The 14,970-nt window shown below is 43.9% G+C and overlaps 1 protein-coding gene across 5 annotated transcripts; it reads left to right on the forward strand.

The window, feature by feature from the left end:
* Positions 1–58: 58 nt before the first annotated feature.
* LOC136758795 (nuclear receptor coactivator 5) lies at positions 59–7,740 on the forward strand. 5 transcript variants are annotated; one of them, XM_066713463.1, is made up of 11 exons: positions 59–199; positions 829–896; positions 1,075–1,113; positions 1,463–1,558; positions 1,683–1,765; positions 2,092–2,224; positions 3,671–3,870; positions 5,012–5,284; positions 5,632–5,847; positions 5,921–6,070; positions 6,189–7,740. In XM_066713463.1, the coding sequence occupies exons 2-11, from the start codon at positions 838–840 to the stop codon at positions 6,221–6,223; spliced, it is 1,284 nt and encodes a 427-aa protein (XP_066569560.1). In that variant the 5' UTR covers positions 59–199; positions 829–837; the 3' UTR covers positions 6,224–7,740. The 5 variants fall into 5 exon arrangements, with proteins under 5 accessions (XP_066569560.1, XP_066569562.1, XP_066569561.1 ...); XM_066713465.1 differs by having other exon boundaries at positions 5,942–6,070; XM_066713464.1 differs by having other exon boundaries at positions 1,466–1,558.
* Positions 7,741–14,970: the final 7,230 nt, after the last annotated feature.

A 14,970-nucleotide genomic window follows, 5' to 3' on the forward strand; every position in this document is an offset into this window, starting at 1 on the left:
CTTTTCTGAAATATCATCACTTCACACTGGAGGTGCTGGTTTATGGCGACGCCGCTGCCTGCGCGGCGCAGGGCCTCTGGCTCCTCCAGGGGGCGCTCTGATAAACGACGGCCTGAACAAAAGCCTTCCTCCGCAATTGTGTCTGGCGGTTCAGGAGCTGCTCTCGGTTTGTGTTATGCTATTACCGTAATCGGCTCTGGTAAGTGGTGTTGTTTATACATTTTCTTTTTAGTAAGTAACCCTTTTTCATTTCGTTAAAGCAATAACAAAACCACACGCATGTATGTAAACTCGGTATGAGAGTCATTAAATAAAATAGCGCCCGGCGGTAAACAGGAGGTGCAGGGAGGCCTCTACGGGAGCTGGTGTTGCTGGCTTGTTTTAGAAACTAAATACAGCTAACCAAAGTGTTTGAGGACCTTTTAAACTTATATATTGAAAGCCTGAACAAATGTTTGGTTTTCTGGAGGCAAGTCCGGTGCGGTATTATTGTGTAGTGCTGATCCAGGTGGGCAGGCTTCCCTTAATGTTGCAGCAAAGTTACTTATGCACAATTATAAATCTGTGCGTCCACGGTTGTGCACGGACGGACATTACATGCTACACATATCCACACTATATATGCACATTATATCTGCAACGCAATGTTTAAGTCTGACGCTCAGATGAACGCATTGTATGTTAGGATGCTCCGCTGTGAAGTTCAGTTGTGTAGCCGAGGTTTATGTGTGCTTTGTAATACAGTGTCCTACACAGCCAGGATAAGCTCAACCCGTCCTGCATCGGCTGCTCTTAGCGGGTTTGTTTCTCTCTGGTTTTGAATGGCAGGTCTCCACCATGTCTTCGTGGGTGAAGGTTACCCGAGGACGCATGCCCAAAACATTAGCGAACGGGGGGTAAGGACTGGTATTGTTAATATTGCATCTCAGTGTGAGCATTACACAGTGCGTTCAATTGTATGAATACGTCATTCGTTTGTAAAAACTAATAAACTAACGATTGACACGCGTGAATGTTAGATGTGTGTGTTGCTCTCCTCTTTCTATAACGGATCTGCATTTCTTCCTCCCTCAGAAACCGGAGTGGACCAGGAAAGATCCCCTTCCTGCTGAAGTAAGAGCAGAGCTCTCGCCTTTTGTCTGAGTTTCCATGCCTGTGTTTACACCTCCACCAAATCTGTCTCACACCGTGCCTCACGGAGGAAGTGTATTACTGTAGTTGCTACACTTTTTTTACTGTAATATTGTAAATATTATTGTAATATCTAAATCATTATGGGGGCCGAATGCAAGTGATTTCTGTGTTTCTCGATCAGAGAGACGGAAACGAATTCTGACCTGGGGCAGGTTTTTCCCAAACTGTCCTGAATGAGCTCGAAAGCTGCCAAGTCATCTAGTTACAAATCAGCCATGCAGCCTAACTTTTACTGCGTGGTTATCAGACATTGTCGGTGTGTTTACAGCAGCATCAAGCCCTACAGACCATTCAGACGCAACCCCTACCCAATGCGGGAGGACAGGAAGGACGGCTACAACGAGGAGTACGAAGACGCGCAGAGGTGAGGCCGGGCTGAGAGGCTCCCTGTTTTGATTACATAAGAACAAGTTTATCCATAGGTTTAAACTGTAGGAAGTTACTTGTGTGTATGTTTTCATTTACTTTTCTTGATTTAAAATCTGCAGCTTTGAAGAATTGCTGGACCAGCAGCATGACTACTCCCCTGGCAATGAGGACCACTATGAAAGATATCAGTATTCACAGAAGGGTAAGAGAAGCAACCCATCACACTACTCTGTTTGTAGTAACCAGGCAGCACTGTAGTAGTGGTTAGGTCTCTGGACTCATAACTAGAAGGTTGTGGGTTCAAATGGGGCAGTGCTGTTGTACCCTTGAGCAAAGTGCTTCACTTAGATTGCTCCAGTAAAATGCCCAGCTGTATAAATGGGTACAAATGTAAGTCGCCCTGGATAACTAGTCCTGTCCTGTTACCAAAAACAAGATGGATCTCTCCACAGCATGTTCACACCTGTGCTTATTCCGTGGCTAAGGGGACGCTTCAGTGTTTCCTTCTTTTCTCTCAATGAACTCCAGCGGGATCCAAGAGCTACTCCCAGGCGGACAGGCGGAGCTCCTTGTACCAGCGGTTCTTCAAGCAGATCCAGGAGGAGTACGACGAGCAGCGCCCCGCGGACTGCGTGGTCCTGTCCGTGACGGAGCGGCAGACGTGAGTGTCTCGCCCCGGCCTTCTGGAGGCCCAGCTAGCAGAGCCTTGCCCACACCGAGCTCATGGCGTGGGCAGTGGTCGCCCTGCTCTGAGCAGCACACCGCCTTTAACAGGCCTCACACATGGTGCTCCTGTTCACTAAGGCCCCACTGAGCTCTGCCTCCGGTCACCCGATTGATTCTCGGGGTCTGACGGTACGCGGCATCCCAGGCCAATGTCTGGCTGCTGTGCAGGGCTGGGCGATGTGGCGGTGTCGCGTTGAAGGTAGTCTGGTGAAAAGTGCGAGTTGTAGCTGTATATATAAATTAATTCTCTACAGTTCAAAAGCAGTGTTTACTCCAGCACAGGGAGTCTTTCCAAACAAACCAACCGAACAATTGCGACCAGCGTGCGTCTTATTAGAGGAAATGTATAAATTGAAGACGTGGATGTGATGAGGGTATCTAACGACACCAATTATGAACAACCTCCGCTGATTTCAAAATTATTTTTTATTAAGTTGTTAAATATTTAAAAATGTCTGGGAAATCTCAGTGGTTTTCAAACACAGTTGTTACTAGGCCTAACACAGCATTCTGACTCTAGACAGCGGAAAGCAGTTTAATCTAAAAAAACAAACCAAAAAAACATCCATCAGATTAAAAGATTCCAAAGATGCGCTCCATGCCCGCCTGTAGTTTAAACAAGGCTGATATAAATTAACTTTGAAACATTACATATAATAAGGTAAAATATAAATTCTAAAAACATAACATGTACATCTCCCCTGATGGTAACAATCAAGCACACAATTTATTTCAGATTACCCATTCCTTGATTTAAATTAATTCCACGATTAATTAAATAAGTGTGTTTCTAAAAGTATTGGTCTCGCCTGTGCTAATAATTAAAATGTCACAATAATTAAAAGCCCTGATTCTTAAAACATTCTTCCTCACACTATATATAATTGTAAAAGCTGCTACACTTCAATACCAAATATCCGTCTGTTTTCTAAACCCCTATTGTGTTCAGTGTGTATTCTGAAGATGTCAATGCAATTGTGATTGAATAACTGTGCAGTAGACTTTCATTGGTCAATTCCTCAGCTTCACCCCTCCAAAATGTGTGTGTGTGTGTATATATATTTAACAGTTTTAGACGAAAAAACAAAGTGAAATATTAAATGATTGTTTACTTGATTTATAATACTGTGAAGAGGTTTAAAAACATTTTAGAATACAAAAATACAATCATAATCTAATGTTAGAGATGCAACTGTTATAGACCCAGAACTACAGATTTAGCCTCACTGTGGAGGGCAGATGTTTTTTTTTTTTTCCTCCTGAAACTGCAGAGGACGCTGCCCCGGCACATAGCAGCCGGGGGGGAAGCCGGTGAGCTCGTACTGACCGCTGTTTGTGATCCTGTGCCAAAGCAATAACCAGCTCTCTCTTCTTTTTTAAGGGATTATGCAAAATCGATAGGCCACTGTTTGCAAGACCGCGGCCTTGTGGTGGAAATGATTTACCTGCACTCGGAATCGGGGCTCACCCGCGCCCTGCAGGACGTCCGCTCTGACGGGTCCCCCTTATGTATTCTCGTGGAGCAGTCAAACGTAGCGCTCTCCTCTTGCACCGTAATCATATTTTACGAGTCTCTCAAAAGTAAGTTAACAGCTCACTGTCCCTAACAACATCAACAACAATAAACCAATCTAAAATGGAGTCGCATTCAACGTGCCACTCTGCACAGATGTTTAGGTTTTCCAGGGCCTTACTCGTAAACAAACAAAACAAGAAACACTCATGAATAACCAAAACCTTGTCAAAAATATTCTAACACACCAAAAAGTTTATTAATTTAGCATAAATTGCATAATGTTCACTTGAAGTATAGATTTAGCTGCATGTAAGTTTTTAATTGAACTCGTGCAAAATAGTTGTAAACCCCAAAACATCAAACATTGTAGTTATATGGTTTAATATTTTAAATAAAAACTGGTAGTTTCATATTTAATTGCATGTTTGTCACAGCCAAAATTTAATTCAAACAATGTTGCAGGAACTGTGATTGATTTAGTGTAGAGCAGCTTACGCTTTCAAGGCCTTGCAGTTGGTTAATACGTAGAGACGGGCTGCACTTGAGCTGAACTGTCCTCTCGGACGAGGGACCACCTGGACAAAATATGACAAACACGGCACGTTCTGTCATTCAAAAGGAGAGACGGTTCACTGTACCCTCCCAGCGACAAGAAGCACACTTCACATTTTTCAGCCCGATCATCTAACAAACCACAACATCAATCCGCCTCCATTGCATCACTTCAGAACCCTACCTAAATGAATACTATAGTAGAAATACAGAAGCATTGTACAGTTTACCACATGACTGACCTGGAGTGTTTCTGTTTTAAGGAGACATGCCCCTATGATGAAACTGTTTAAAACCATAAGAAATGTGTTGAATTTACATTCAGTGCAGCAGTGTATCTTGCACAAAACGGATAAAAAATGGAAACAGTTTCTAGGAACATTTGTCTGTCTTGGCAGCTTTGAACACTGTTCCACACTTCTTACAACATTGAAAGCACACCTGCCCAGCGTTGAAGGCACGCTACATTGGGGAAAATTAATTACACAAAACAATGAAAACCCTTCAATACAGGGGCAGATCGGCAAGCTTCTGTAGGGGCGTTGGATTTATTTACTTAGTTATTTCATTTATTTATTCAAGTGGGTGTTGTGCTCTTAAGGTGTGGCTGCAAAGTAGCCTTGTCAAGACTGCGGTAACACTACTCTCCTGCAGTTCACCGTAACATGCCGTCGGAGCGCGCCATGGAGTTTGTGACGGGGGAGTACGGGCGTGTGCGCTCGGAGCGCCAGGAGAAGGAGCGGGAGGAGATCGCGCTGAAGGCGGCCGACCTTGCCGACGACTACCTGGAGAGGGAGAAGAGCGAGAAGCACAGTGTCCCCCTCGGCACTCGCCACCTGCTCCTGCTGCTGGGGGAGGGCAAGCACCTGTCCCCCGAGGAGCTGGGCACCGTGGCCGACTACGTCCGCACCAGGCAGGAGGAGCAAGGTAGCGCCCGCCCACCCACATGCTGCTCTATGTCTCGTGTGCTCTTGTAGGTGTTCTGTTCTCCAGTCCAATGGCGAATGTTTTTTGACAAGCCTTTTTTTATTAATTGTTCACCTGACCACTAGGGGCAGTGGTGAGCATTTGAGTAGTTCATCCTTCTGGTTAAATCAGAAACTTTTTATTTTGTATTTTGTTCATCCAAGTAAGGATTTGGAGTGAAAAGATCCACAGACGGTTCAGATGGTTATTATAATGGTTTAAATAATGCTTGCCGTGCGATGGTTTTATTAAATCCAATATAGCCCACACTGACGTTCCATTTCTCAAAATCCTTTGTTCCCCTGCAGCGAAGTCGAGACTGTCCTGTAACGGTGCTGCTGGTGTCTGCCGCTCTGTGGGGTCTTCTAACGAGACTGACAATGGCTCCTACCCCGGGATGAGGAACCTGCTGCCCAGCGGCCTGAGCAAGCCACCCCCTCTGCTGCCCACCCCCAGCTGCCCGCCACTGCTGGACCCCCCTGGAAACCCCCAGGGCAAGCAGGCACCTCTCCTCCCCACGCCAGGTCAGCATCATTATTAATATGTTGGTTTTGCCAGACCAGCTCTGGGACCCGCAGCCTTTCTGAAGTGACCCAGGCTTTGATTTTGCCCCTGCAGGTCCGCACCCCAAAACCAAGCCCCCGCCGCTGCTGTCCATGCACGGGCACCAGGGCCCCCCCCACGGCCTCCCACCCCCCCCAAAGCGCCTGCTAATGGGAGAGAAGCCAGGTCTGCTCCCGACGCCAGGTCAGACTCTCTGTGTTTCTCTTGTCTTATCTGGACTGGTTCATGAGCTCCTAAACTTCACATGAAGGCCCACCGTGCTGATTTGCTTGAAACTAATAATATTCAAACTTCCAAACAGGCGGTCTGTCCAGGCCGAACATGCAGAGGCGCTAAGGGAAGCTGGGAGCCGTCTGGAGGAGGGGAGCAGACGGCAGAAACCGGCGCTACGTTGGAAACCCAAGAAGGAACAAACTAAGGAAAACTAACAATATTACACGCCCCACCCAGGCCTCGGCACTCCCCTCGGATGCTCTCCCTGCCGCCTTAAAACCACTGCGGTCGGAAATGACGCGTCTGAATGCTACTCTGCTCGGAGCTCCCACTCTGTGCTGCAAATCCCGTCTTAACATGCAGCGATGTATAGAATAGCTTTGTGAAAAAAAAAAAAATCTGTGTGCTGTCACTGCCATCCCACCTCTGGGGAGGGACACTCCGTGATGTCCGTCACTCCAGGCGCTGTGTTATCATCCGATTCTCCGGTCTCTTCTGTAGACTAGGGGCCTGCACTTTCAGCAGAGCAGTTCTAAGGGGGTAGGGTGGAGTTCAGGCACACGGGACCCACCCCCTGACCTGGGCCTGTTCTAGAACACTCTGGAAAGTTCCTTTAGAAGTCTCGGCCAAGGATAGGTCTCCACTTAATCAATACAATTTAAAAATGGAGCGCTCTGCTTTAAGTTAACATATGGGTTTCTGGAGCAGAGGTGTGTGGGTGCGATCATCTACCGGAGTGCTGATCTTTTTTTATTTTATTTTTTATTTTAGTGGGAGGCTGGTAGGGATGTAATCTGTGGTGTTATACATTGACCACACTAACAAGGAAGGTGCTGGGCAAAAAATTATACGAAACTGCACCCTTGTTTTTTTTTTTTTTTTCTGTATTCTTTTTAAACCCATATCAAGTGTGCCAACCATTTTATGTTTATTACGACTGGGGGTTTAATCAGTATATCTGTCTGCCTGGATGGGCTGGCAGTCTGTGCTTGTGGCTCGGGTTTTGGGAGACTCCAGAATTTTGGAGGCATCAGCACCAGGACTGTAAGCATGTAAAACATTGTGCAAGAGCTGTGTTAGGAAAGCCGACTGTGGTCTTTCTGCTCGAGTGCGGTGGAAGTGTTGTTTTGTGTGCTCTGGTCCCAGCCCAGCCCAGCCCAGCCCAGGACAGCAAGCACAACTTCATATGCTGCCCTGGGACAGTCTCTTTCGTTCTAGATAACTATTACAGCACACATGACATGCTGGCTCTATTCTCATTCCTCCTCACTTTGACCATTCTCAATCCAGGTGTGCATGCCCCTTTGTAGTTCAGTTTCCCGTGATCGTTTTTTTTAACAGGTTTTTTTAAATATAGCTAGGTTAATTTCTTCTTTTAACATTCATTCTTTTTTATAATTAATTTTCTTTACCTTTTGTTGTCACTGTACTGTGTTCTGGCTCGGTATATCGGTTTTGCTTTCTTATCGTGTACATGTCTTGTGGGGTCACAGTGCCGTTTCTGCAGCCTAACTAAGACCAGAGTGGGGCTTGAGAAACGGCACTGCCTATTATACAGGTACAGCCTGCTGTCAGCTGGTGGTCTAAATTAGATACTTTTTATGTTGTTGTCTGAGCTAATAAAATTGAGATTACAAATGGGTGCTCTTCATTTGTGTGGTTTTTACCATGATGCTCAAAGTGGAACTTTTTCACTGATTCTATTGGGCCACTAGGTGGAGCAGTAGACTTGTTGTGGAATAACTACAGTCCTTGAATTTCTCTAAAAAGACAGACCGGCAATGTGACCTCGCTTTTGTTAAAATGTAAATACCTCAATACCTTGCATATGCAGTATGGTTGTCTTTTCTAAATCTTTATAACCCAAATACATAAATGCATCCAATGAAGGGTATGATCTACATATCATTCTAATACAAACAATATAGTTTCTGATAGAAATATGCAAGGATGTAAAATAGTTAATAGAAATTATGATTTTCAAAATCAATGTTATCGCAACAATGGTCTATTGATGAACTGCAATTTCTGAAGTATTTTTTGTGAAATGGTACCAAGAAAGCAGCGAGATAGCGATGCACCTGTATTTGCTGCAGATTAATTCAGTTACATCGCATTGCAAGTCTGGTCTCTTTCTCCTGAAGATTGTGTTTGACAAATAAAAAATAAAAAAATAGAAATAAAAACACAAGAATATTGCTTTTTTCCAACCAAAAACATATTATATAGCAATCTTTGTCATTTACAGATATTAAAATCCTTACTGCTTGCAAAGGGACTTGTGTGAAATGCCAGGGGGTATCTTTACTAGATTTACCATTCATTAGAATTGCTTTTTGCTGACAAGACATGCAAATAAAAACGAGCATAATCCCTTTTGCAATGTGCAATATGAACCCACAGGTGCATTGGCATGCGTGAGATTGCTTTTGCATCGTACTTTTATTAACTAAAATGAAACGGTAAAAATAAAAATAAAATAGTTTGAACGCATAATTTAATCATACTTCTTTTAAATGAAATGCTAGAAATGAAAAAAACAACAATCAAAACCAAAACAAACATCAACTTAAATCCCCCAGATGTGAGTTGCATCAGTTTTCTAATTGAATTGGAGGTCAGTTCAGAGCATTTTTGTCTTGACAAGTCATTCCTGTTTCCTGTCGGGTTGCACTCCTGCACCGTGTCTTTTTGTCCTGCAAGAATCGAGCCTTCCCACTTAATTGTTTTGCGTGTTTTACTCTTCCACATTTGTAATGGACATGTTTTTATAAAGACTGAAAAAATATGTGCGTCTCACTCAGGTTGTGTAGAATGAGGTTTATAGCTCCAGAATGTTTGGGAATTGATTGCAATAATTTGTGTGTGTGTGCTGTCTGTGCCAGCCTGCGTATATGTTTCTAAGCATAAAAGTAACCTGTCATGCATTTATGCAAATCAGACCTATTGGAGGAAAGTGTGTGTGCTTCCTCCCTGAAGTTTCACCTAGATATGCCTCCTGCGAGCCCCCTGCCCCCGCCAGCCCAGCCCTGATGCTCGGTGCAGTAGGTGGTAAGTGCTTTTTTTTTTTTACAGCTGTTTACCTTGCTGGTGTTTGATCTCATGGCTTTGTCTGCAGCTGTGAAGAATTCATCAAGTTGGAGAGTAATGAAGGACTGTTTCCGCTTCATTTACAGAGCTGTGAAAGACTGATTGGAGCTTCGTAGGAGAAGGGAAAAAGATATAAAAAGAAACTAAAAGATATATACAGAGAGAGAGTATAGCATCTCCGACTGCAGAAGAAGCCACACGTCCGATCGCCTGATCAGGTCAGGGTGGGTGGTCTGTATCGCCAGGTCGCTGTTATTATGAAACAGCTGTAAAAGTCAGTTGGTTTAGACACTGGTGATCCCTAAGCTCTCATACATTTAAACACATACATGTTAAACCCTGCTGAAGCTCTGGACTTGACTCTTCACATGTCACCATACAATCCCAGACATGAACATCAATATTCCACTATGTTGAGCTAGTGCATACATTTCAATTTTAGAAATGATTAAAAGTGTACACCCTTCCAATTTGTCGGCAAAAGATGCTTTGCCTGTTTTTCTGTAAAATGAATGTTTTATTAAACCGTGGCTTGGAGAGCTCGACTGGTCCGCTGCTGCTTCGACCCTCTGCCTCTCTGCGGGGGGTTCCCTGCTGTCTGCCACAAAGTGCGAGTTCTGGTAGACTGCAAATACAATTAGTTTGCTTTGGGATGTTAGGCCTGAAGAGCAAATGATCCAAACTCCCTGCTACACCTGACCCCAGTGTAACAACAATGCACCATGCCTGCCCGTTTCCTGTAGGCCACACTGCACAGGTGTAGCAAGTCCAGATACGCCACTGGCATAACTAATGAAGAAAGGAAGAAAATGGGGAGCGCAAATACTACTAATAATAATAAATACTCAGTTCTAATTATTGGAGATACGCGCAGACTAGACTTCACACTCATTCTGAAAAGGATGTATCCACAATTCGGTAAAGATTGTTAAAAAGCAACTTTTTATGTCCTGACATCCGCAGTCTATTTTCTCTTTCGGGTTAAATGTTGTTTGCCTCAGGCACCATTAATAATATAGTTCTCCTTTCAGTAGTTACTTATAACAACTGTACATGTTAATTATAGGTCTGTTATTCAAAAGTGTTACCACAACTATTAACACTTACATGCAGACATTTAGGAAGAATAAAACCTCAGCTGCTCAGCGTGAGAGAGACAGGAACGCAATTGTGGAGATGTGGCCCAGTGTAAGCTCTGTCCCGACTGACCTTATTGCTCAGCCACACCTTCCTCCCTCCATGCCTGCTCTGAAATGAATAGGTGCAACACTGTTTTTTTTCCCTTTCTTTCTTTCTTTCCTCCTTTTTTATTTTAACACTTCAGCCCTGTTATTATACATTTGTGAAACACAGGGCTGATCTGAAACCCCCACAACACAATGAGTTTTAATTAGGTTAAGTTTGTCTGCTACAGATAACATTTCTCTTTCTGTTGAGAATAAAACAAATTGCTGGCACTAATGCCCATTTAATGTACCTCTTTTTATTATGGATGGTAGAAATTATAAAAAGTACCCTGCAGGGAGATAATGGTGTGGGAGTTAGTGTATTGTTGCTGCTCATCAGACATCGTTTCACTAGAGCGCCGGCACTCTTTTAAATGCAATTTCTTTTTCCTTTTAGACGTCCGCACTCCTGCAAAACCAGTCCCTTCATTATGGAGATTGGAGACCTGAACAAAGCTGTTCGTGTATTAGACTGATTGCTTTAAATACCAAACTGGGGGCTTCATTCTCTGTCCAATTTTATTTTCCAGAATAGAAAGCTCTGGCCATTTGCGACTCTGTCTCTCCTTTGTAAAATGCTCAGGCAGAGTCGATGAGGAACGCCGAGCCCGGTGTGTCCCTGTGGGTGTGATTGACACTCTGCTTCCCCCCCTTTCCTTTCGTCAGGACTTGTGGCTGAAGTGATGCAGTCTTTGCAGCACTCTGGTCACTTACTGCAACAATTATCACAATAGAACGGGAACACAGGACAGCCATTCGGTCCCATTCCATTCCAATTACAATCACAAACGCCAATGTCCGCTGCACGGTAACCTTCAAATGGAGTTAACTGCTTATGCAAATGAACGACAGCAGAGACTGGCCCTGACCCCAGTGTAGTCCTGTGCCCAGACAGAAGTACACCAGTCTTGTTCAAGGACAGAACTATACGGTTCAAATTGTAAAGTTTGAATTGTGAATGCAGGCTTATAAACAAACCTTGGCTTATGTTTATTTATTTAAACTCACCGCTGCCCCCGCTTTCAACGCCTAAACCCCAGCACGTCCATAGGCATGAGCTCCCAAAAACTCACAATTCCAATGGATATATATGCAAAAATGTGGTAAGCAAGAAAGAGTCAGCTTTGCAGTATTTAAATCAGTTAAGTCTAATTATTTCCTATAAAAATAGCTTATCTAGGGCAAAACCAATGAGATGTAACATTGTCTTTAGAGGGGGGACCTGGTGGTGTTGGCAAGAGTTCAGCTTCACAGAGGAGGAAGAAGCTGCTATCGGCAACATAAATATAACATGAACATGCAGCTGATCAGCAAAATTAAACACTAGTGCAATCGAGGAGAACGCTTCAATATTCCTTCAATAGTGTTTTGCATCTTAAATGTCACCCAAGAAGGTGATATCTAACAGCGTTCGAACCATAAAAAACAAACAAAACCAACCTCCGACCTTGTGGATGCAGCATTTTTGCTTGAATGGAACAAAAGGTTTTGTTTTTTTGTTTCCATAACAGCCAATGTCTCCGGATTGATCAGAAAAAAAAACGAATTTTCTCATTTTTATAACAATAACACACAAAAACACGACAGGCCTCATATTTCTAAATACATAAATCTCTCTCTCTCTCTCTAATATATATATATATATATATATATATATATACATATACACTCACCTAAAGGATTATTAGGAACACCTGTTCCAATTTCTCATTAATGCAATTATCTAACCAACCAATCACATGGCAGTTGCTTCAATGCATTTAGGAGTGTGGTCCTGGTCAAGACAATCTCCTGAACTCCAAACTGAATGTCTGAATGGGAAAGAAAGGTGATTTAAGCAATTCTGAGCGTGGCATGGTTGTTGGTGCCAGACGGGCCGGTCTGAGTATTTCACAATCTGCTCAGTTACTGGGATTTTCACGCACAACCATTTCTAGGGTTTACAAAGAATGGTGTGAAAAGGGAAAAACAACCAGTATGTGGCAGTCCTGTGGGCGAAAATGCCTTGTTGATGCTAGAGGTCAGAGGAGAATGGGCCGACTGATTCAAGCTGATAGAAGAGCAACTTTGACTGAAATAACCACTCGTTACAACCGAGGTATGCAGCAAAGCATTTGTGAAGCCACAACACGTACAACCTTGAGGCGGATGGGCTACAACAGCAGAAGACCCCACCGGGTACCACTCATCTCCACTACAAATAGGAAAAAGAGGCTACAATTTGCACAAGCTCACCAAAATTGGACAGTTGAAGACTGGAAAAATGTTGCCTGGTCTGATGAGTCTCGATTTCTGTTGAGACATTCAGATGGTAGAGTCAGAATTTGGCGTAAACAGAATGAGAACATGGATCCATCATGCCTTGTTACCACTGTGCAGGCTGGTGGTGGTGGTGTAATGGTGTGGGGGATTTTTTCTTGGCACCCTTTAGGCCCCTTAGTGCCAATTGGGCATCGTTTAAATGCCACGGCCTACCTGAGCATTGTTTCTGACCATGTCCATCCCTTTATGACCACCATGTACCCATCCTCTGATGGCTACTTCCAGCAGGATAATGCACCATGTCACAAAGGTCGAATCATTTCAAATTGGTTTCTTGAACATGACAATGAGTTCACTGTACTAAACTGGCCCCCACAGTCACCAGATCTCAACGCATTAGAGCATCTTTGGGATGTGGTGGAACGGGAGCTTCGTGCCCTGGATGTGCATCCCACAAATCTCCATCAACTGCAAGATGCTATCCTATCAATATGGGCCAACATTTCTAAAGAATGCTTTCAGCACCTTGTTGAATCAATGCCACGTAGAATTAAGGCAGTTCTGAAGGCGAAAGGGGGTCAAACACAGTATTAGTATGGTGTTCCTAATAATCCTTTAGGTGAGTGTATATATGCATACACTCACCTAAAGGATTATTAGGAACACCTGTTCAATTTCTCATTAATGCAATTATCTAACCAACCAATCACATGGCAGTTGCTTCAATGCATTTAGGGGTGTGGTCCTGGTCAAGACAATCTCCTGAACTCCAAACTGAATGTCTGAATGGGAAAGAAAGGTGATTTAAGCAATTTTGAGCGTGGCATGGTTGTTGGTGCCAGACGGGCCGGTCTGAGTATTTCACAATCTGCTCAGTTACTGGGATTTTCACACACAACCATTTCTAGGGTTTACAAAGAATGGTGTGAAAAGGGAAAAACATCCAGTATGCGGCAGTCCTGTGGGCGAAAATGCCTTGTTGATGCTAGAGGTCACTGGAGAATGGGCCGACTGATTCAAGCTGATAGAAGAGCAACTTTGACTGAAATAACCACTCGTTACAACCGAGGTATGCAGCAAAGCATTTGTGAAGCCACAAGACGTACAACCTTGAGGCGGATGGGCTACAACAGCAGAAGACCCCACCGGGTACCACTCATCTCCACTACAAATAGGAAAAAGAGGCTACAATTTGCACAAGCTCACCAAAATTGGACAGTTGAAGACTGGAAAAATGTTGCCTGGTCTGATGAGTCTCGATTTCTGTTGAGACATTCAGATGGTAGAGTCAGAATTTGGCGTAAACAGAATGAGAACATGGATCCATCATGCCTTGTTACCACTGTGCAGGCTGGTGGTGGTGGTGTAATGGTGTGGGGGATGTTTTCTTGGCACACTTTAGGCCCCTTAGTGCCAATTGGGCATCGTTTAGCATTGTTTCTGACCATGTCCATCCCTTTATGACCACCATGTACCCATCCTCTGATGGCTATTTCCAGCAGGATAATGCACCATGTCACAAAGGTCGAATCATTTCAAACTGGTTTCTTGAACATGACAATGCGTTCACTGTACTAAACTGGCCCCCACAGTCACCAGATCTCAACCCAATAGAGCATCTTTGGGATGTGGTGGAACGGGAGCTTCGTGCCCTGGATGTGCATCCCACAAATCTCCATCAACTGCAAGATGCTATCCTATCAATATGGGCCAACATTTCTAAAGAATGCTTTCAGCACCTTGTTGAATCAATGCCACGTAGAATTAAGGCAGTTCTGAAGGCGAAAGGAGGTTAAACACAGTATTAGTATGGTGTTCCTAATAATCCTTTAGGTGAGTGTATATACAAAGACAGTTTTCCTGAATATGAAGGTGAATATTAATAATAATAATACTAAGACACTTTCATAGGGCAGGTCAAGGATAGCTCACCTGTGGGAGGACTTTCAATTGCAGGTGACACATTCAAGATTTTCCAAATGGGAACTTTGCCCATGAGAGAGAGAGAGAGAGAGAGAGGGGGGGGGGGGGGATCTGCAGCTCTGCCCATGTCTGTTATATAAAATTGTATTCAATTCCTGTTACCACACTGAACAAGCTTGGGCCATCTTCCACCCATCCGTGCACAGTCCCTGAGAACCCAGTGTCCCAGAACTCTCCCTCCCTCACTCCCATTACAAATGGGAACCAATGGCACGGGCCAGAAGAGCTGTTCGGGGCCACACATTTGCTCTACAACAGTGTGTTTTGTGATGAATGAGGTTGGCCAACACTCATGTAACCAGAACCCAC

This window comes from Amia ocellicauda, chromosome 9 (assembly GCF_036373705.1).
Source record: "Amia ocellicauda isolate fAmiCal2 chromosome 9, fAmiCal2.hap1, whole genome shotgun sequence".
Lineage (NCBI taxonomy): Eukaryota > Metazoa > Chordata > Actinopteri > Amiiformes > Amiidae > Amia > Amia ocellicauda.

What these genes read in the sequence shown, in the direction of transcription:
- LOC136758795 (XM_066713463.1), top strand. Translation starts at nt 838, where the DNA reads ATGTCTTCGTGGGTGAAGGTTACCCGAGGACGCATGCCCAAAACATTA. An exon ending in AAAACATTAGCGAACGGGGG is followed by an intron (nt 897 to 1,074) that starts GTAAGGACTGGT and finishes TTCCTCCCTCAG; the next exon opens with AAACCGGAGTGGACCAGGAA. An exon ending in ATTTTACGAGTCTCTCAAAA is followed by an intron (nt 3,871 to 5,011) that starts GTAAGTTAACAG and finishes ACTCTCCTGCAG; the next exon opens with TTCACCGTAACATGCCGTCG.